Here is a 16,738-nt window from a genome sequence, read left to right on the forward strand (position 1 = left end):
TCCCGCTCATAGCTCATATTCATTCAAACTGAGAAACTTAATATTCTCAGTCACATACTTATAGGTCAGCAGTTCTTAACCTGTGGGGTGCACCCCTTTTGGAGGGCCAAATGGCCCTTTCACAGGGGTCACATAAGGCCATCAAAAACCAGATATTTACATTATGATTCATAACAGTAGCAAAATTACAGCTATAAAGTAACAACAAAAATAATTTTATGGTTGGGAGTCACCACAACACAAGGAACTGTATTAAATGGTCACAGTATTAGGAACGTTGAGGACCACTGCTCTAGGTAATTTTGGACATATGTCTTTAAGTGATTACTATTCATTCATTTTCATTATCAGAAATATCAACATTACTTTCTGATTCAGTTTTCTTTACTTTCACACCCAAATAACAATATATAATATTAATATTCTTGAAAGTAGAAGTTTTGATCTAGTATAATTTCATGCTGACTGAGAGAAACTGTCATTATGATTATTACCACTAATATGGATACAAGAACCCTTTGGGGTTAGTCTGTACCTTAAAGAGATCAAGATACTAACTGAACACCCTTTAAACTTTGTTCAAGCATTTATCAATTAGAAAGAATTTGCAGACTTGGGTATTCTTTTATTACTTCAACTGTGAAACTCAGTTTGAAAAAAAATTACCTTTTCAGTAAATTACATTTAAAAGTAGTTAACCTGGGAGTGATAGAGTATATCTTTAAAGCCAGCATTCGGGAGACAAAGGCAGGCGGATTTCTGAGTTCAAGGCCAGCTGGTCTACATAGTAAGTTTCAGGCTAGCCAGAATTACATCTAAGACCCTGTTAATAATAATAATTTTAAGAATTTACCTTAATGCTTTCTCAAAATAACGTTCTTTTGTTAACCATTAAACAGGTTACACAAATGCCTGTTACATGACACAGAAAAGCAACGTTCTGCGTGGCAGCTCATCCACACTTAGGTTATATTCCATTGAGTTCAGTTCACCTACTTGTTTTTTAACAAGACTAACCACATAATTTCAAGTCCCCTAGCAAAACTAAGACGGAGAACCTATACACACAGAGCAGGCACTGGGTCCTTCTAACTGACCGTCTGTTGCAAACGCACAGGCTGCGTGATTATCAAGCCAGACAACCTTACAGGTTATACATAGTATTCACAACCTAACAGCCTAAATACTGGTTTTAAAAACTGCCTGTTATATTTAATTTTCTGAACAAAGTACACTTGCTGGTTAAATTGGATGAAGTTGAGAACTGCTGTAAATGATTAACCAGGAACCCTGACACAGTTCAACTTTTATTGAGGGAAGAGGGGAGAAAAATGGACCTTGAAAAGAGTTTCTGTGCCCTCCCCCTAGAAGCTCCAACTCGAGCAGATGCAGCAGTGTAGATGTGGAAAGAGGGTGGAAAAGTGAAATTTCTGCTCAGGTTTCCAAACAACTGCAGTTCCACACAAGCCCTTTCCACAAGTTAACTGGGGGAGGCCGGCTGGTGTACTAGAGCCTCACTCTCTTGTTGCCTTCTGGAAGCATCTGAAGCAGGCTACAGAGGTCTAGAGGTCCAGTATCATAACAGACACACTTCTGGCTCACCCTGACACACCGCGGAAACAGGGACCTCGCGAAAAGGCTCTTGGGAATGGCCTTGTAGGGGAGGGGCGGAGCCCCGGGAGCTCAGGGTTTCCCTGGGGGTGTATCCGTAGGGCAGGACTGCGGGGAGAGTGAGCGCCCTGGGGGCGGAGTCTCAGAATGGGAGCAGCCCAGGAGGGCGGGCTGGGGAGAGGAGGGGCGGGGAAAGGGAGGACTTGAGGGCGGGGACGTGAGAAGGGGCCAGAGTGAGTGGTCAAAGGCCCGAAGGGAGGAGCCTCTACGTAGGACCCGCCCTGGAGGCAGGGGCGGGGCATGTGGTGTGGGAGGAGCCAGGGGCAGGGCTCGAGGCGGAAGCCCCACCCTTCTTCCCTGGCGTGGTCGGAGCTGCCCCTCATCGAGGTAAGATGGAGTGGGTTTCGAGTCCTGGCATTCTCCACTACCTGGTGTCGGGCGGCTGTGCGCGGACGCCTGGACCTGCGGTGGTGATAGCAGCGGGGAATGGTGACGATCTCTGCACCCTTCCCGCCGCGGCAGGGCAGGCCTCGTCCCGCCGGGCCTGCTAATCGCTTTAACTTCGGAGAGCTGGAAACAATGTGTGACCTGGGGCGCCAGGCTCGCTCGGAAGCTCGGGTGGCTGGAGTGCCCGCCGGTGCAGCATTTCGCAGAGCACTCCCGCGCCGAGCCCCGGGAACGCTTTCCCTTCCCGAACCCAGCTTGGGCTGCAGGCGACGCCACTAGGGCCCTGAGGTGTCATCGGCAGCGCGCGCGAGGCCGTGCCCAGTGATAACAATTCAGGTGTATGCTGCCGTCAAGAGGTCATTTGTGGTTGAGTCGTCAGAAAGATGGCACTTATGCTATTGAAAATTAATAAAATTCACTATTTTTTATGTAGGCCATAATTAGGCCTAAAGGCATTCCTTGAGAAGTTAAAGGACTGAAACCCCGGGCTTCTATAACGGTATTGTTTGTAGTGGGACATACTAGTAAGAAAGTAGACTAAGGTTTTAATGAGCTCTTAGCTATATATAATTGCTCTGATGATACTGGGATTTTGTTTTATTTTGTTTCTGAGACACTGTAGTTCTGACTGTCCTGGAACTCACTTTGTAGACCAGGCTATCCTAGAACGCCTGGTTCTCCTGGGATTTAGGGCGCGTGCAACGAAACTTTTAAAGTTCAACTTTTGAGACATTTCAGATGTAAGATAGGCTGTACAGGCAAGGATCTAAGTTTAATTTTAAATGTGCTGGGTTTTGCTATAGCGATAGAAGTACATAGCAGTTCTGGCACTAATGCTTAAAAATTTGAATATGAAAGAAAAGACAGGTTTAGATTTTTCAGCCCAGAAGATGTGTTTGGAATTTAGGGACTGTGAGTGAGGGGGAAAGTTTGTGAAGAGAACTGGGACAGGGGTGTGGGGTCGGGGGTGGGGGGTTGGGGGCTGAGTGAAATAGAGGTGTGGGGGGGTCTTTGAGTAAAGAAATGGTGATCAGGACTGTGAATTTGTGACCTCCCCAAAGCAGCAGAATGTCTATTCAGTGTGAAGCAGCAAAAAGTGTGTTGCCATTGTCAAAGGTTTGTGACTAAGTCAACTGTATGTGGTAGGCAATTCCAACGCAATGCAACTACTGGTGTGTCTGCACACAACGGAGGTGGAGTAAAATATGGCATAAAAGATTTTCAACAAATAGAATGTCAGTAAAAGAATGCTTTTTGTCACTAGAGCTTACAGGTCTAAAGCAAGTCAGTAAGTAAATTTTGCTACGAGTTAGGGAATCTAAGTGACCTGGACAAAGCTACACTAAATCTATTTTAAAAATATCTTATTCACACTTTAACTTTTTATTTTATAAACTTTGTAGTTTTTAGAACTTTTTAACATTCATTACACAGTGATGCAAACTAATTTTATTTTTAAATTTTTTCAGCTTTTTTTCTGTTTTTAGTTTTCACAAAAACTTTCTATAAAAACGAAGACACGATCCCACAATCTTCAGGGTTGATTCATAGGCCCACTCCCATCAATATTACTGTCTTCTGCATCCACATTTCATCCCAGGGTACATGTATGGAGCTGTCCTCCCTGACAGACACAGTTCCTTCTCCAGAATGCTGTCTGTAGTGAGCACCTGCAGGAGGCTCTTCCTCCCCCCCCCCCCTCTGCAGACAGTAGCTTACTTATTTCTGTCATCTTGAGTTTGACTTTTAAGTGGCTGGTGCACATGAGCTTTCCTTTCCATTGATAAAATCCATGTGATATTTTGGCTCATGTTTTTAAAGTATGTAAGGAGCTCGCTGAGCTTTGCAAATGGTTCTCTGAAATCTGTCACTTGGTGTTGTCTTCCCTCTGCAGCTATGTGTGTCCTGGCTGACAGGAATTTTCAGCTCTACTATACTTTTACAGGATCACTGTCATATATGTAATATGTCCTTGACTAAAACCCTCCCTGTTCTGACTGTCTGTACTAACGTAGACCAGACTATGTTCATATGACAAATATCCATGTGACAAAGAAGCAATATTTGCAATAATATATGAAACATTAAAAGTTAATATTTTGTATGTTACAAATCAAGCTATCTATGAACGGAGAGTACTTTATCAATGTGTAACTACCCTAATCCTATGGAATTGGCTCATCTGGAATATCTTTTTTTTTTTTTTTTTTAAACAAAAGAGAAAAGGAAACAGAATGTTCCATGATCCTCTAGGAGGCCGGACCACAAAGCAGCTAAGATCTCTGATGTTAGCCTACCAAAGTTCAAATCTCAATTCTCCACTGTACAACTGAGTATCCAGATTAAGAGACAGGACTGAAATTACTCTTAATTGTGCAAAAACATTTCCAAAATTCACTTTTCAAACTAGAGTTACACTTCTAAGAGTAGCCTAGAATAGCATCCAGTCAGCACCCAGTGAGTGTCATCACTGATAAGACCACCAACGTGGTAACGTGTCTTCCTGGTGTCTGTCACTTTAGTTTATATTCTGTATTATATAGAAAGAACTTCAAGAAGTGGAAAGGAAATCTTTCCATGCCAGCTATACCTCAGAATCAGTTCGATTCTTCTCTACATAATAGGTATTTATGATTAAAAAAATGAATTTCCAGATTTTACTATGCACTTTCAAAAATCTCTTGTCACTTTCCTACAAAAACTCCTAGATGTGCATAGAAAAATGCCTCTGGTGCTGTAATTGTTCAGTAATTTTCTAAATTAATCAGTAACCTAGTATCTGTTTTGAAAGGCCGTGAGGCGGTCCGCAACAGTAACAGCAGGAAACCTCACAGTACTGACCCTTTCCAGAATCAAGCAAGTGCCCATGCTGTATGTATGAGTGTGAAAACTGCTGTGTTTCGATAACTGATCTGAGAACACTTCTGTTTCAGGGGTTTCAGGGGCCTTTAATAGGTTGGGCATGTGTTGGCATGCGCCTTTAATCTCAGCACTTTAATCCCAGTTTCAAGCCAGCTGAGTCGTAAGTAAGGGAACATCTAGGGATATGCAGAGAAACCCTGTCCGGAGTGGGGAAAGCCTTTAATTAACGGGATTCCTCTTCATCCCAGGAGTAGAATGGCGCTCAAACAAATTTCCAGCAACAGGTGCTTTGGTGGGCTCCAGAAAGTTTTCGAACATAGCAGGTAAGCGTAAGATACCTTTTATTCGGGTTTTATCATCTGCTTTGTTGTAGTTTTAAACAATACCTTCACTAATGAACCCGCTTTCTCTCTGATGCGCACTGTCTATCTGACAGCGCCAGCAAAGTTAACCATTTCTGGACTGGGCGCTGTGAGATAGGAGAAGGAGAGCCTATAGACTGTCTTGGGTTTGGTTTGATAGTCTTCTAAAATTTTCTGGAAAACCATCTGTGTTTTTATTAAAATTTCAGGCAACAGCTTCCTTGTGAATCTTCTAATATAATAAAGAAACCTAGACTTGATTAAATTGGCAGCATCGACAGACATATTTGCCTCCACTACCTCCTGAAATCTGATCATATGTCATTATGTAAATGCATTAAATACACATACATACATACACAGATGCATTAAGTATACACACACAAAGAAATACATTCAAAACACACACACATACACACACACACACACACACACACACCCCTCATCATGTGCATATGCACCAACAGGAGATAAAGAAGCAGAGGGCAGGAGCTGAGAACAGTATTTTAGATGCAGATAGTCACATGCTATCTAGCTTATTAGCAAGGCCTAAGAAACTAAATTCCTAAGATATACTGACAACACTGGCAAGATAAACCTGGAGCCTACATGATGAGCAGTTAAAAGTTTATTTTGAAAATGAGAGCTGTCAGATTGCCTCAACCTCCTGGAGGGTCAGATTGCTGCTTTCTCCATGTCTCAGTCACTGTTCTGTTGCTGTGAAGAGACACCAAGACCAAGGCAACTCCTATATGGAAAAGCATTTAACTGGGAGCTTGCTTAGACTTTGGGAAGTTTAGTTTATTATCATCATGGTGGGAAGCATGGCCACAGCAGACGTGGTGCTGGAGACATAGCTGAGAGCTATATCCTGATCCATAGATAAGGGCTTTTGAAACCCCAAAGCTCAACCCCTAGTGAAACATTTTCTTGACCAGACCACACCTTTTAATCCTTGCAAATAGTGCCACACCCTTGTGACTAAGCTTCCAAATCTGTGAGTCAGTGGGGGCCATTCATATTCCAGCCACCACACCCCAGCGCCATGTGGTAGAAGGGAAGAATGGACTCCCACAAGCTACCCTGAGTCCCGCACATATACTGTGGTGTGTACACAGTGCACGCTAACACAGCAGATCAATAAATAAATGGATGGGGGTAATTCTAGAACTCTAAATGTGGTCAGCTTGGAAAGGCTGTCAAGCACCGTGGGTGAAAGCACTAACAGTGCTGTGAAGTATCAGATCATCGTTGGGAACAAAGAACATTTCTAAACATTCAGAGGGGAAATCGATTAATGTTTCGTGTTGTTGTTTGTTTGTTTGTTTTTTGAAAATGAGGTTAGTTTGTGAGCCACACCAGAATCAAGGAGAGGGCCGTGGTGCCTTCAATTCTGAAGGAAGAGCCTATGCCTAGCCACATGACCTGTGGAGAGAATGAAAACATTTTTCATACATTTCCCATGTGCTCTTTTCTGCAAAGAGCTGGGCAGCACACTTCCCCAGAGGGAGGGGCTCGACTGAGAGCTGTAGACAGGGAACCGGGAGACAGAAGTGGCTAGGTGCAGGCAAAGTGGCTCTGATAAAACATTAATGATGACAGAGGAAGGATGCGGAGCACTTCAGTACTCAGAAGCAAGGCAGAACTGAGCAGACATGTTTCTGAGATCCATTTTTTATAGGAGTTGCTTTAGTGTATCATATCTCATAGAAATAGAGACGTTTTTCAAAGGGTTATTTATTTACTTTATGTATATGAGTACACCGTTGCTCTCTTCAGACATGGAGACATCGAACACACAGGTACAGAAAATCACATCTTCTCTAGTACGCGTGGAACATCTTTTCTTTTCTTTTTTTTAAAAAAAAGAGATATTTAAGTACACTGTTGCTGTCTTCAGACACACCAGAAGAGGGCATCAGATCTCATTACAGATGGTTGTGAGTCACCATGTGGTTGCTGGGAATTGAACTCAGGACCTCTGGAAGAGCAGTCAGTGCTATTGCTGAGCCATCTCTCCAGCCCCGAAATAAATACTTTTTAATAGAAGTGCTACACTGAGAATTATATTTAACATTTGGGATGTATGCAGCCTCAAAACATAGGCTCAGGCTGGGGAATAGCTTAGTCCACTAAACTGGCTTCCTTCTCTTTTTAAGGAGCTAAGTAATATCTTAAATATTGGTACTTCCTTTGTATCTTAAATGTTGGTACTTCCTTTGAATGTTAAATCACATTTTAAAAAATTCTTTACTGTATCATCTTCCTTTTTATAAAATGCTAAATTACTAGTTTTGGTCCTGATTAATGAAAGACATTCATATTTTCTGTGATATTACAGTGTTGAGCTGAAATGTAAAATGAAATTTGCTGTCTACCTACCACCCCAGGCCGAGAGTGGAAAGTGCCCAGCGCTTTACTGGCTGTCTGGTAAGTATTTTACTTTTGGATTTCATGAATGAGTTCTGCCTTAACCTTTTTATTGTGACCTACTTCTATAGTTTTTGGGTCATTTATTGGAAACTTCAGGTGGGGCTGGAGAGACAGCTCAGTGGTTAAGAGCATGTACTGCTCTAGTAGAAGACTAAAGTTTGGCTTCTGGAGTCCATATCAGGCAGTTTACAACTTGCTGTAACTGCAGATCCAGGGATCCAACACCATCTGCTAGCTTCTGAGGGTACAGCTGCCTGTACTCACATGTGCACACGTATGTACACATAATTAAAAAGTAATAAATGTTTTTAAAATTTAAAAGGCTATCATAGTCTATTTTGTAACTTTTTCTTGAGAATAACTTTAGACCTAGAATTACATTTTTATTTCCTTTTCAATTAGACCAAGTAACTTAACTGAAAATGTAAAGTTTAGCACTCACAGATAAAGATTTGGAAATCTTACACATAATTTGTACCTGCCTAAGCATTTCTGAAGTTTGCAAAGACCTTAGCGGTCAAAGAGAACAGTATGAGATAGAACTGGAACGCAAAGACTCGTGCATTAGAAACTACAGACAAGTCACTTCCTAGATGTGTCTGAATACTGAACTCCATTATGCCAGGGATGCATGGGAGGAGGCCGCATGGCATGGCCGGCGGCAGAAGCAGGAATCTGTGAGGTCACACTCTCAACTGAAAGCGTGAAACAGAGGAATCGAACAGGAAGAGAGCGGGTTTATACTCTGAAAGCCTCTCCGCAGTGATATAATTCTTCTAGTGTGTAGCTCTTAAACCTCCCCAGATGTGGAGACTCTCTGCACACACCATGGCAAGCATAGTGTAGATCCAGGGGAAGCAAGAAGGAGATTCAGCTCAACCCGCAGCCAGTCTGACTTCCAGTAGTTTATTTGAGACCTATTTAACCACAGCACAGTATGGTGAAAAACTTCCTGGTGATAATTACCTCAATCCTGTGTGCACACCAAAGCTTAAGCCATGACTGCACTGAAACTCTTTGTAAAGTATGTGTGACATCTTCCATAAAGATGGGGTCTATAGCTTGACTACAACTGGCATCTTCCATAAATACAGTGTGTATAATTTAACTGAAAAAAAAAACAAGCTTATGATAAGGGTCTGAGGGAAGATGTGGTGTGGTCTCAGCCACACAGATAGTGACAAGGTCACCAGGGTATTAACGAGATCTGCTCTCAGCCTTCTGGGTGGAAAACAGGCTAATATCTGGGGCATTGAAGAGACAACCCTGTGTGTTTAATGTTCCTGCTTCCCCAGTGGTTTATCTGTGAGCACAGAGACCTCCGTGCCTCCCATACCCAAACGGTGCCATCACCTGGGGACTAAGTATTCAAATGGTATTCCTTAGTCAAACCGCCACAAGTTTAGATTTTCTTAAAAGTGATAGATATGCCAGCAGCAGTAGTAATAAAATTAGATATTTGATTAGAACACATGCTAATTGTATAGCTAAAGATACCGTAGAAATCATATAAGTCATAGAAGACAGGCCCCGAGAAGCTAAGTACTGCCCAAGGTCACGTGCAGTTTTCCGAGTTCGTCCAGGCCTATGCTTTTTCTGCTACTTACATATAGTGACCTAGTAAAATCTTACCCTTTGCTTAGAGACCCAGATCAGAGTTGAAATCTAACAGGGCATGCCATCTGGGCTTTGTGAGTATAAATATAGTTCCTGTCTGTTTACATCACGTGACAGGATAATTGTATTAGTGAGGTGCTGAAAATAGACTTTGGAAATGAAGTCCTGATTTCTCAGATCCTCACTATGTACAAGGTACCCTTCAGGGGACATTATGTGTTGTCATATACGATCTGCTTATGAGGGAGAGGCAGTCAGTTCTGTCTCTAGTCTTCAGAGGAACAAATGGAGGTCAGTAAGGATCTTGTCTGAAGGCAGTTCTGTAGGTGCCGAGAGCATTCAGCTGTCGACTTTAATGTTACTGATTGTGAGCAGTCTTAACCTCTGTCTGTTGTGGGCTAACAACTATAAGTGTTTCGGGTTCACCTCAGGCATCATTGCAAGTTTGCTTTTGCCCACTCTCGCATCAGTGTTAGGTACCTAATAACACTGAGCTAGCTGATCTTCTGAATAATAAAAAGTTGAAGCTTGTAGAATACTCACAGTGTAGCTTAACATAGCATCCTTTTTCATCTTCAGGTTTAACTTGCACAGAACAGAATTTCATATCAAAGTCTGGCTATCAGCAAGCTGCCTCCGAGCACGGCCTTGTGGTCATTGCCCCTGATACCAGCCCTCGTAAGTATCCTTGATTGAAATGCTTTATAAACCACTAAATCTTCAAATCTAAGTTGTATAAGTAGGATAATACCCATTATACAGTTCCTCTCAAGTTTCTGCCATTGTTACCTTTTGGTCATACGAGCAGCACCACGACTCTGAAATACCATTCTGGGAGCAGAGTGGGGAGACAGGATGAAATCACTACAGAGAATACTAGAAGACATTATCACCTTTTTAACCTTGACGTCTGTCTCCTCAAGGTCATGAGAATTAAGAGAGAATTAAGGAAGGGTTAGCAGTCTGGGAGACTGGCAGGGAAAGCATCACCACACAGTCATGAAAAGTGAAGAGCACACGAGCCACTTGTAATAGAGTAACGTTCAAGCTAGGAGAGCTTACCTTGACCCCTGGTTCTCTCTGGTTGGAAGGTCTTACCTCGTTGGCCAGCACAAGTGGCACGTACCATTCAAGGTTAAAGGACACAGAAAGTTGAATCCCGTTATGTATCTCAAAAAGTAAAAGAAAATTGAATGTTTCGTGACCGTTCCATTGTGTGTGGGCTCACATATGCAGCTGACGGCGTGTGTAGTGGGGGTTATTTTACGATGGAGGCTGATAGGCTGACTAACGAGTACCCTGTCTCAGCCTCTCAAGTGCTGACGTTATAGGAGGTGCCACTGTACCCTACTAAAACTAGCATGCTACACCTGGGGACTTACTGACCGTCTAAGCTCTTCCTTGCTAGGTGGCTGCAATATTAAAGGAGAAGATGACAGCTGGGACTTTGGCACTGGTGCTGGGTTTTACGTGAATGCCACCGAAGATCCTTGGAAAGCCAACTACAGAATGTACTCTTACGTCACGGAGGAGGTAATCTAGTTTGTCTCGTAGTTATTAACTGATGACCACTGGGAGTTTAGTTTCACATACAAAACCCTTCCAAACCTGAGAATTTTAATATAGGAGTGGCACTGGAAAAACAATTTTAATTTAGAGAAAATTCCAAGAGTTCCTAATATTATAGCTCGTGCAGTTTAAGTTAAGAGTAAGTGCAGATTTTTGTAGTTCTATGCCCATCTGTGATACTTCCCAGGTTATCTCAACATTGCACACACAACAGTCCTTCATGTCCTAGAGCTGGTTCAGTCAGGTGTCTTGGGTAGCAAGAAGGACCTGACTAGAAAGGGTAAATGGCAAAGCATGACTTCTTTTATTAATATTTATATTCAGTATATGCATTTCCCGGAGTTAATCACATGTATCATAAAAACTCAGAAACAATTAAAATATAATCATATATAGTTTGAGGTGAGTTGTTTGTTGCATTGGTGATTGGTGTCAAACTCAGGGTCTCATGCATACTAGGCAAGAACTCTACCATTAAGGCATAAGCCAGCACCCAGTCACCCATAATTTTTACACCCTAGACAGCAATTATGTTTTGGTGGGGCTTTTATATTTTATTGATTTGTGTTTGTATATCGATTATGTTGGTGGGGGTTTTTTTTTTCCCTGCTAGCATATGTTCATTGTACATTATAGAAGGTTTGAGCAGTTTCACACAGGTATACAACCCTTTAACTTCTGTTCCCTCATTGCTAGTCATTCCTCTATCAGACGTGTCCAACCTGCAGCATATGGCCACATGCATTCTGGGATAGCCCTGAACGCAGCCCAGCACAGAACAGTAAACTTACTTAAAATGTGTGTGGTCTGTGTGAGCCTTTGTTCTTAGTCTCACTCTTAAGTGTGGGTCTGTTACATTTGGACACTCTACTTGCTTCTTTCATGACATATACACATAAGCGATTTTATGTATCTGTATAGACTCTAGGATCCACAATGAAAGAAAACACGAATTATTCATCTAACTTAATTTGCTTAACATATTATTCTGTAATCTAGTTAGATCCGTTTTCTTGCAAATGACAGAATTTCATTCTTCATGGCTAAATACAGTTCCATACATATGTACCACATTTGTTACCTGTTCTTCTGTTGATGGACATCTAGGTTGATTCCATGATTTAGGTATTGTGAACAGTGGTGCAGGAGACATTGGTGTGCAAGTTTCTCTGCTGTATTGACCACTGTGTGGGTCCCAGGCTGTCAGGCTTAGAGGCAAGTGCCTTTACCGTCTTACCAGCTCTGAGCACACTTTAATTGAAAAGTGTATATTAATCCCTGTCATTTTATTATTCGTTGTTTGTTTATCCACTGCTATGCCATGGTTTATTCTTTACTGTGGCCTCATAAATATATATATTTCTCTTTAGTACATAGTATTGCTTCATGTATCCTCTGAAATGTTGGCAATTACAAACAGGAGATGTATTTATACTTACAAAGCTCAGATGGTATGCACTGTTAGATCTCAAAAAAAAAAAAAAAACCATCTGCACACATATTTTTCAGTGACACATAAATAACCATTGTCTACCTGAGGTTTTTTTCTTTTAGTTTTCACCTGTACAATTATGCTTTTGAAGTATTGATTGTGCTACTATTACATAGTACTTTGGAAAAGTCTGACTTATCTCCTCTGAGCTCTTATCATGTTACTAAATTTTTTCTAGCTTCCACAACTCATAAATGCCAATTTCCCAGTGGACCCACAGAGGATGTCTATTTTTGGTCACTCCATGGGAGGCCACGGAGCTCTGATTTGTGCTTTGAAAAATCCTGGAAAATACAAAGTAAGAAACACTAACTTCATTAATAAAAACACTTCTGGGGATAATAGAGAATTTCAAAGACTAAACTTTTGAAGTGGCCTTAGAATTGGAAATTAAACATTTCTATGGGTGGGGTTTCATGAGGTTGGCAGAAGGCATTCAACTTGACCACATGACAGATGCTGTAAGATTAAAGCATAAGAACTCCATCAGAATGGTTCTTGCTGGCCTGGTAGAAGTACAAGAACAGATAACTTATATTTTCATTGCTCTTTCAGACTCTACTTTTGAACATAGTTTTTCCTCATGACTGTTAGTCTTGATTAGATGGTTAGAGTTATTATGTGGCACTATCTGTATTTCATTTATGTGATTTTTTTTTCCATGATAAACGTCTTTGTAATGCTGAATTTGATTGGCTGTAGTGGAGAACACTCATATTTTAAGGATTTTATGTTCTTAGTGCTCTGAATGAGAGTTGAAATGCAGCTTGGCTGAAAAATATCTCTCAGCATCCCCCGTCCCCCGACACACTTTCTTTAAGGCTTTGTAGATTTTTTTTTCTTTTAATGAGCCAAGATTGAAAACCTACAACTGAAACACTAAATTCAGCAACTGAAATGAAGTGTGCTTAAAAGGGGATGCGAGTTTTCAGACCCAGGCTGTTGAGCATCTTAGATCAGTCTCATCTGTTTCCTTTCCTTTGCAAGGACAGCAGTCATTTCAGGGTTAGGGTGCTGAGTGCATGTGCTGAGATGCACAAATGTTGCTCGGAGCAGTTCCATAACACAGCACTAGGACAAGTGTTCAGCTTTCCAGTTTTCTTAGTGAGTCAGTGAACTTACGGTCTAAAGTAGAAAAGTGAACTCAGGTTGGTTTTTTTTTTGTTTTGTTTTTTGTTTTTTGGGTTTTTTTTTTTTTTTTTTTTTTTTTGTCTTTTAAATATAGGAATAGCATTGTGAATTATATACAGTGAGAATTCTAAAGCTAAGAGATGCCTTATAGGCCCATTGAGAACCAGCGTCCAAACAGAAAGCTGTTGGAAATGCCAGCATGGTGAGGCAGACCTTGCTTCTGTGGTACTGCTGAAGAGAAATGCCTCATTTAATGACCGGTTCACTAAGGAAGGCACCAGTGTATAGATCATCACAGCTTAAAGAGGAGAAACCCTGAACACAGCCTTTTGTTTAAGGCATACTTGCATTGAACAATTTGGTCTGTGAAGTTTTGAAATAGGTTCTTTATGTTAAGTCAGATGTCGAAAGTTGCAAACGTCCATATTTGATTTAGCAAAATATAACTTACTTTTTCCTTTTGTCTCTGAAGTCCGTGTCAGCATTTGCTCCGATTTGCAACCCTGTGCTCTGTCCTTGGGGCAAAAAAGCTTTTAATGGATATTTGGGACCAGATGAAAGTAAATGGAAGGTAGGTGATTGACTGCTAATTCTGTTCTCACTCTTAAGTTTACACATACACCCCCCCCCACACACACACACACACTGTAATTGTATATGCTGACTATTGTATAGTTACTCCTCTGTGCTCATGGGTTCTACATCTGTAGGCTAAACTAAAAGAAACTTCGGTTTTAGTTAAGTTTGTCATTAACATGTTCAGACCTTTTCCCGTCGTTTTCTCTGCTCCCTCACCTTAACACTAACAGGAACCAGGATAATCAATGGTGGATTTAAAGTACTTAGGAGGACGTGTGTGGGCTATAGGCAAGCATTGCTGTTTTATATTGTATGTAAGCATTACAGGTGTTAAGATCGTTGAGAGGGTTCTAGAACCAATCCTCAGACACACAGGGACAACTGTATAATAGTCACCTTGGTTTGTAGTGGTTCTGTATCATGGAAGTTTCCAGAAACGACTTTCTCTGCTGGTGATTGCTTTTACATTTCTAAGTTACCATTACTTCTAAATTAATTTTTAAAAATTAAATTGAATGTCTGACTGACTCAGACTAAAAGTTAAAAAATAATTTTTAATTTTGGTTCTAGTACAGTCTATCTTGGAAAATATCGCTCTGGACACTTTTAAGTTTTCAATGTTTCTTCATTTTACAGGCATATGATGCGACCTGTCTTGTGAAGTCCTATTCAGGTTCCCAGATTGACATCCTAATTGATCAAGGAAAAGATGACGAGTTTCTTTCAAATGGGCAGTTACTCCCTGATAACTTCATAGCTGCCTGCACAGAGAAGAAAATCCCTGTTGTTTTTAGGCTACAAGAGGCAAGTATCAGGAAATCTTAGCTTGATCTAAAAAGCAACACTAAAAAGCAAGATTATATACAGTACTCTTAACTTCATTGTAGATATTTTAAGATACAGGGTAATACTGACAGGAAGAATTTTTAATTCCCTTAAGGTACCAGAAGTGAGGTTTGTGAGACCTAAGCCAGTTTGATTTAAATAGGAAAGCTTTTGACAGTGAGAAGTAGGAGCAGTTTTGCCCATCATCAGGCTGCACAGAACAGGAAGTTCAAGGCCTTGGGTGAGTGGTGCTTTGGCTTCCTCATCGTTGGGTGTCTTTCCTTCCAGATCCACCACTGCTACCCTACAGCTCGGCAGCCCCGCTCCCTGCGAGGTTCATGTGCACACCGTGGCCTCAGAGACTGAACACTGTCTGGTCTCGTAGGCTCTTCTTGCTTCTCTCTTCCAGTGCGCTGCCTGTAGTCCCAGTGCCGTAAGAGGCAATTGCGGTTGGCTTGCAGACTTTCTTGACTGTCCACAATTCACCTTATCCTGCTCTTGTTTTAGAAATTTTACTTTTTTTTTTTTTTTTTAAAAACTATTCGTAAGGTTCAGAATATATTATAAACAAAGTATTCATTTCAAGGTGAAAAATGAACACTGAAAACCATGTAAGATCATGATTTATAAAAACTTACTTGTTCAAGCTTCAAGGTAATGAATGTGTCAGATATGACCTGGCCAGTGTGCTGTGTGGTCTTCTGCAGTTCACACTGTGTGCTCATAGCATGGGCTCATCTGCAGTCTTCATAGTAGCCAATGAGGTCATTCCTCTCCTGCACTTATAAATGTCTTACCTGCCGTCATGCTCTGTGGTAGAACCAGGACTGTTAACCAAGATCAGGACCACAACTTTTGTCATGTCGTGGCTCTAGCCTTGTCTAGGCAGTGTGCTGAAGGGATGAGTAAGAGCTCGCCCAAGAGGAAACTGGGCATAGCATGCTCCCACCCCAGCTTCCACAGGGTTAGTCACTCCTTGTTTACCAGAGTAGTCTGAACGTGTGCAATACGTAAAAATGGATCTGTGTGTGTGTGTGTGTGTGTGTGTGTGTGTGTGTGTGTGAGTGTGTGTGTGTGCGTGTTTGCACACAAATATTTAAGTAATAGCATTTTTAAAGCTTATTTCAGTATTTCCCATCACAATTGCATTTAGTTCAATAGCCAACCTGAGAAACCCCAATTCCAGTTTGGTCCTAAGTTTGGCACTGTGTCTAACTGCATCACCTATGGCTGTAAGCTATAATCATGTTCGTTCAGATGGTCTTAACTGCATTAGCATACTGGATGTTTTGTGTGCTTCCCCTGAGGCTGGGCCAGGAAAGTCTGATGTTTCTGTAGACAAAGCTCTGCCCTAGCAAAGTCTGAAAATATATGGAGTTTGTTAAACAACAGCCTAGAGATAGAACATGATGACGTTGTTAGTGAGGAAAAAAAAATCAGTCTGTTAATTTCTAAAATGCCTGTCTGCACCCCAAGCAATGAAGAAATGAGTTTGGCTCTCTTGGGAGGAGCCACGGCAGAATAGTAAATTCTTCTATGAGCATAGGAGTTTATTAAAATCACCAATCAGTCTTGAAGTGGGCACAATGTGTTGGTTCATTTTCCTCCCAGCAAGGCTGGAAGAGTTATTGTGCAGTATGAAGCAGACTTCATTCGGTGTGCTGTAATTGGATCAGCAGAGTGGACACTGCAGAATGGTGGCTTCAGAGAGGCCACTCACAGATGGCTGCTCAGCTTCTTGACCTTAGAGCCCCTTGGGTCTGAGAGCTGGTCTGCTGGTTAGGTTTTTTGGTTTGATTCTCTTGATGTG

At 41.5% G+C, this 16,738-nt stretch overlaps 1 protein-coding gene across 1 annotated transcript in view; it reads left to right on the plus strand.

The window, feature by feature from the left end:
• Positions 1 to 1,912: 1,912 nt before the first annotated feature.
• Positions 1,913 to 16,738, plus strand: part of Esd (esterase D) — a 17,474-nt gene continuing 2,648 nt past the window's right edge. Inside the window, exons 1-8 of the mRNA XM_021203415.1 lie at positions 1,913 to 1,998; positions 5,169 to 5,243; positions 7,624 to 7,712; positions 9,912 to 10,010; positions 10,741 to 10,865; positions 12,572 to 12,691; positions 13,997 to 14,095; positions 14,740 to 14,907. Of these exons, the coding sequence (XP_021059074.1) occupies positions 5,176 to 5,243; positions 7,624 to 7,712; positions 9,912 to 10,010; positions 10,741 to 10,865; positions 12,572 to 12,691; positions 13,997 to 14,095; positions 14,740 to 14,907 (768 nt within the window). The 5' untranslated portion in view covers positions 1,913 to 1,998; positions 5,169 to 5,175. The remainder of the gene's footprint in view (positions 1,999 to 5,168; positions 5,244 to 7,623; positions 7,713 to 9,911; positions 10,011 to 10,740; positions 10,866 to 12,571; positions 12,692 to 13,996; positions 14,096 to 14,739; positions 14,908 to 16,738) is intronic.

Source organism: Mus pahari, chromosome 8, assembly GCF_900095145.1.
Source record: "Mus pahari chromosome 8, PAHARI_EIJ_v1.1, whole genome shotgun sequence".
NCBI lineage: Eukaryota > Metazoa > Chordata > Mammalia > Rodentia > Muridae > Mus > Mus pahari.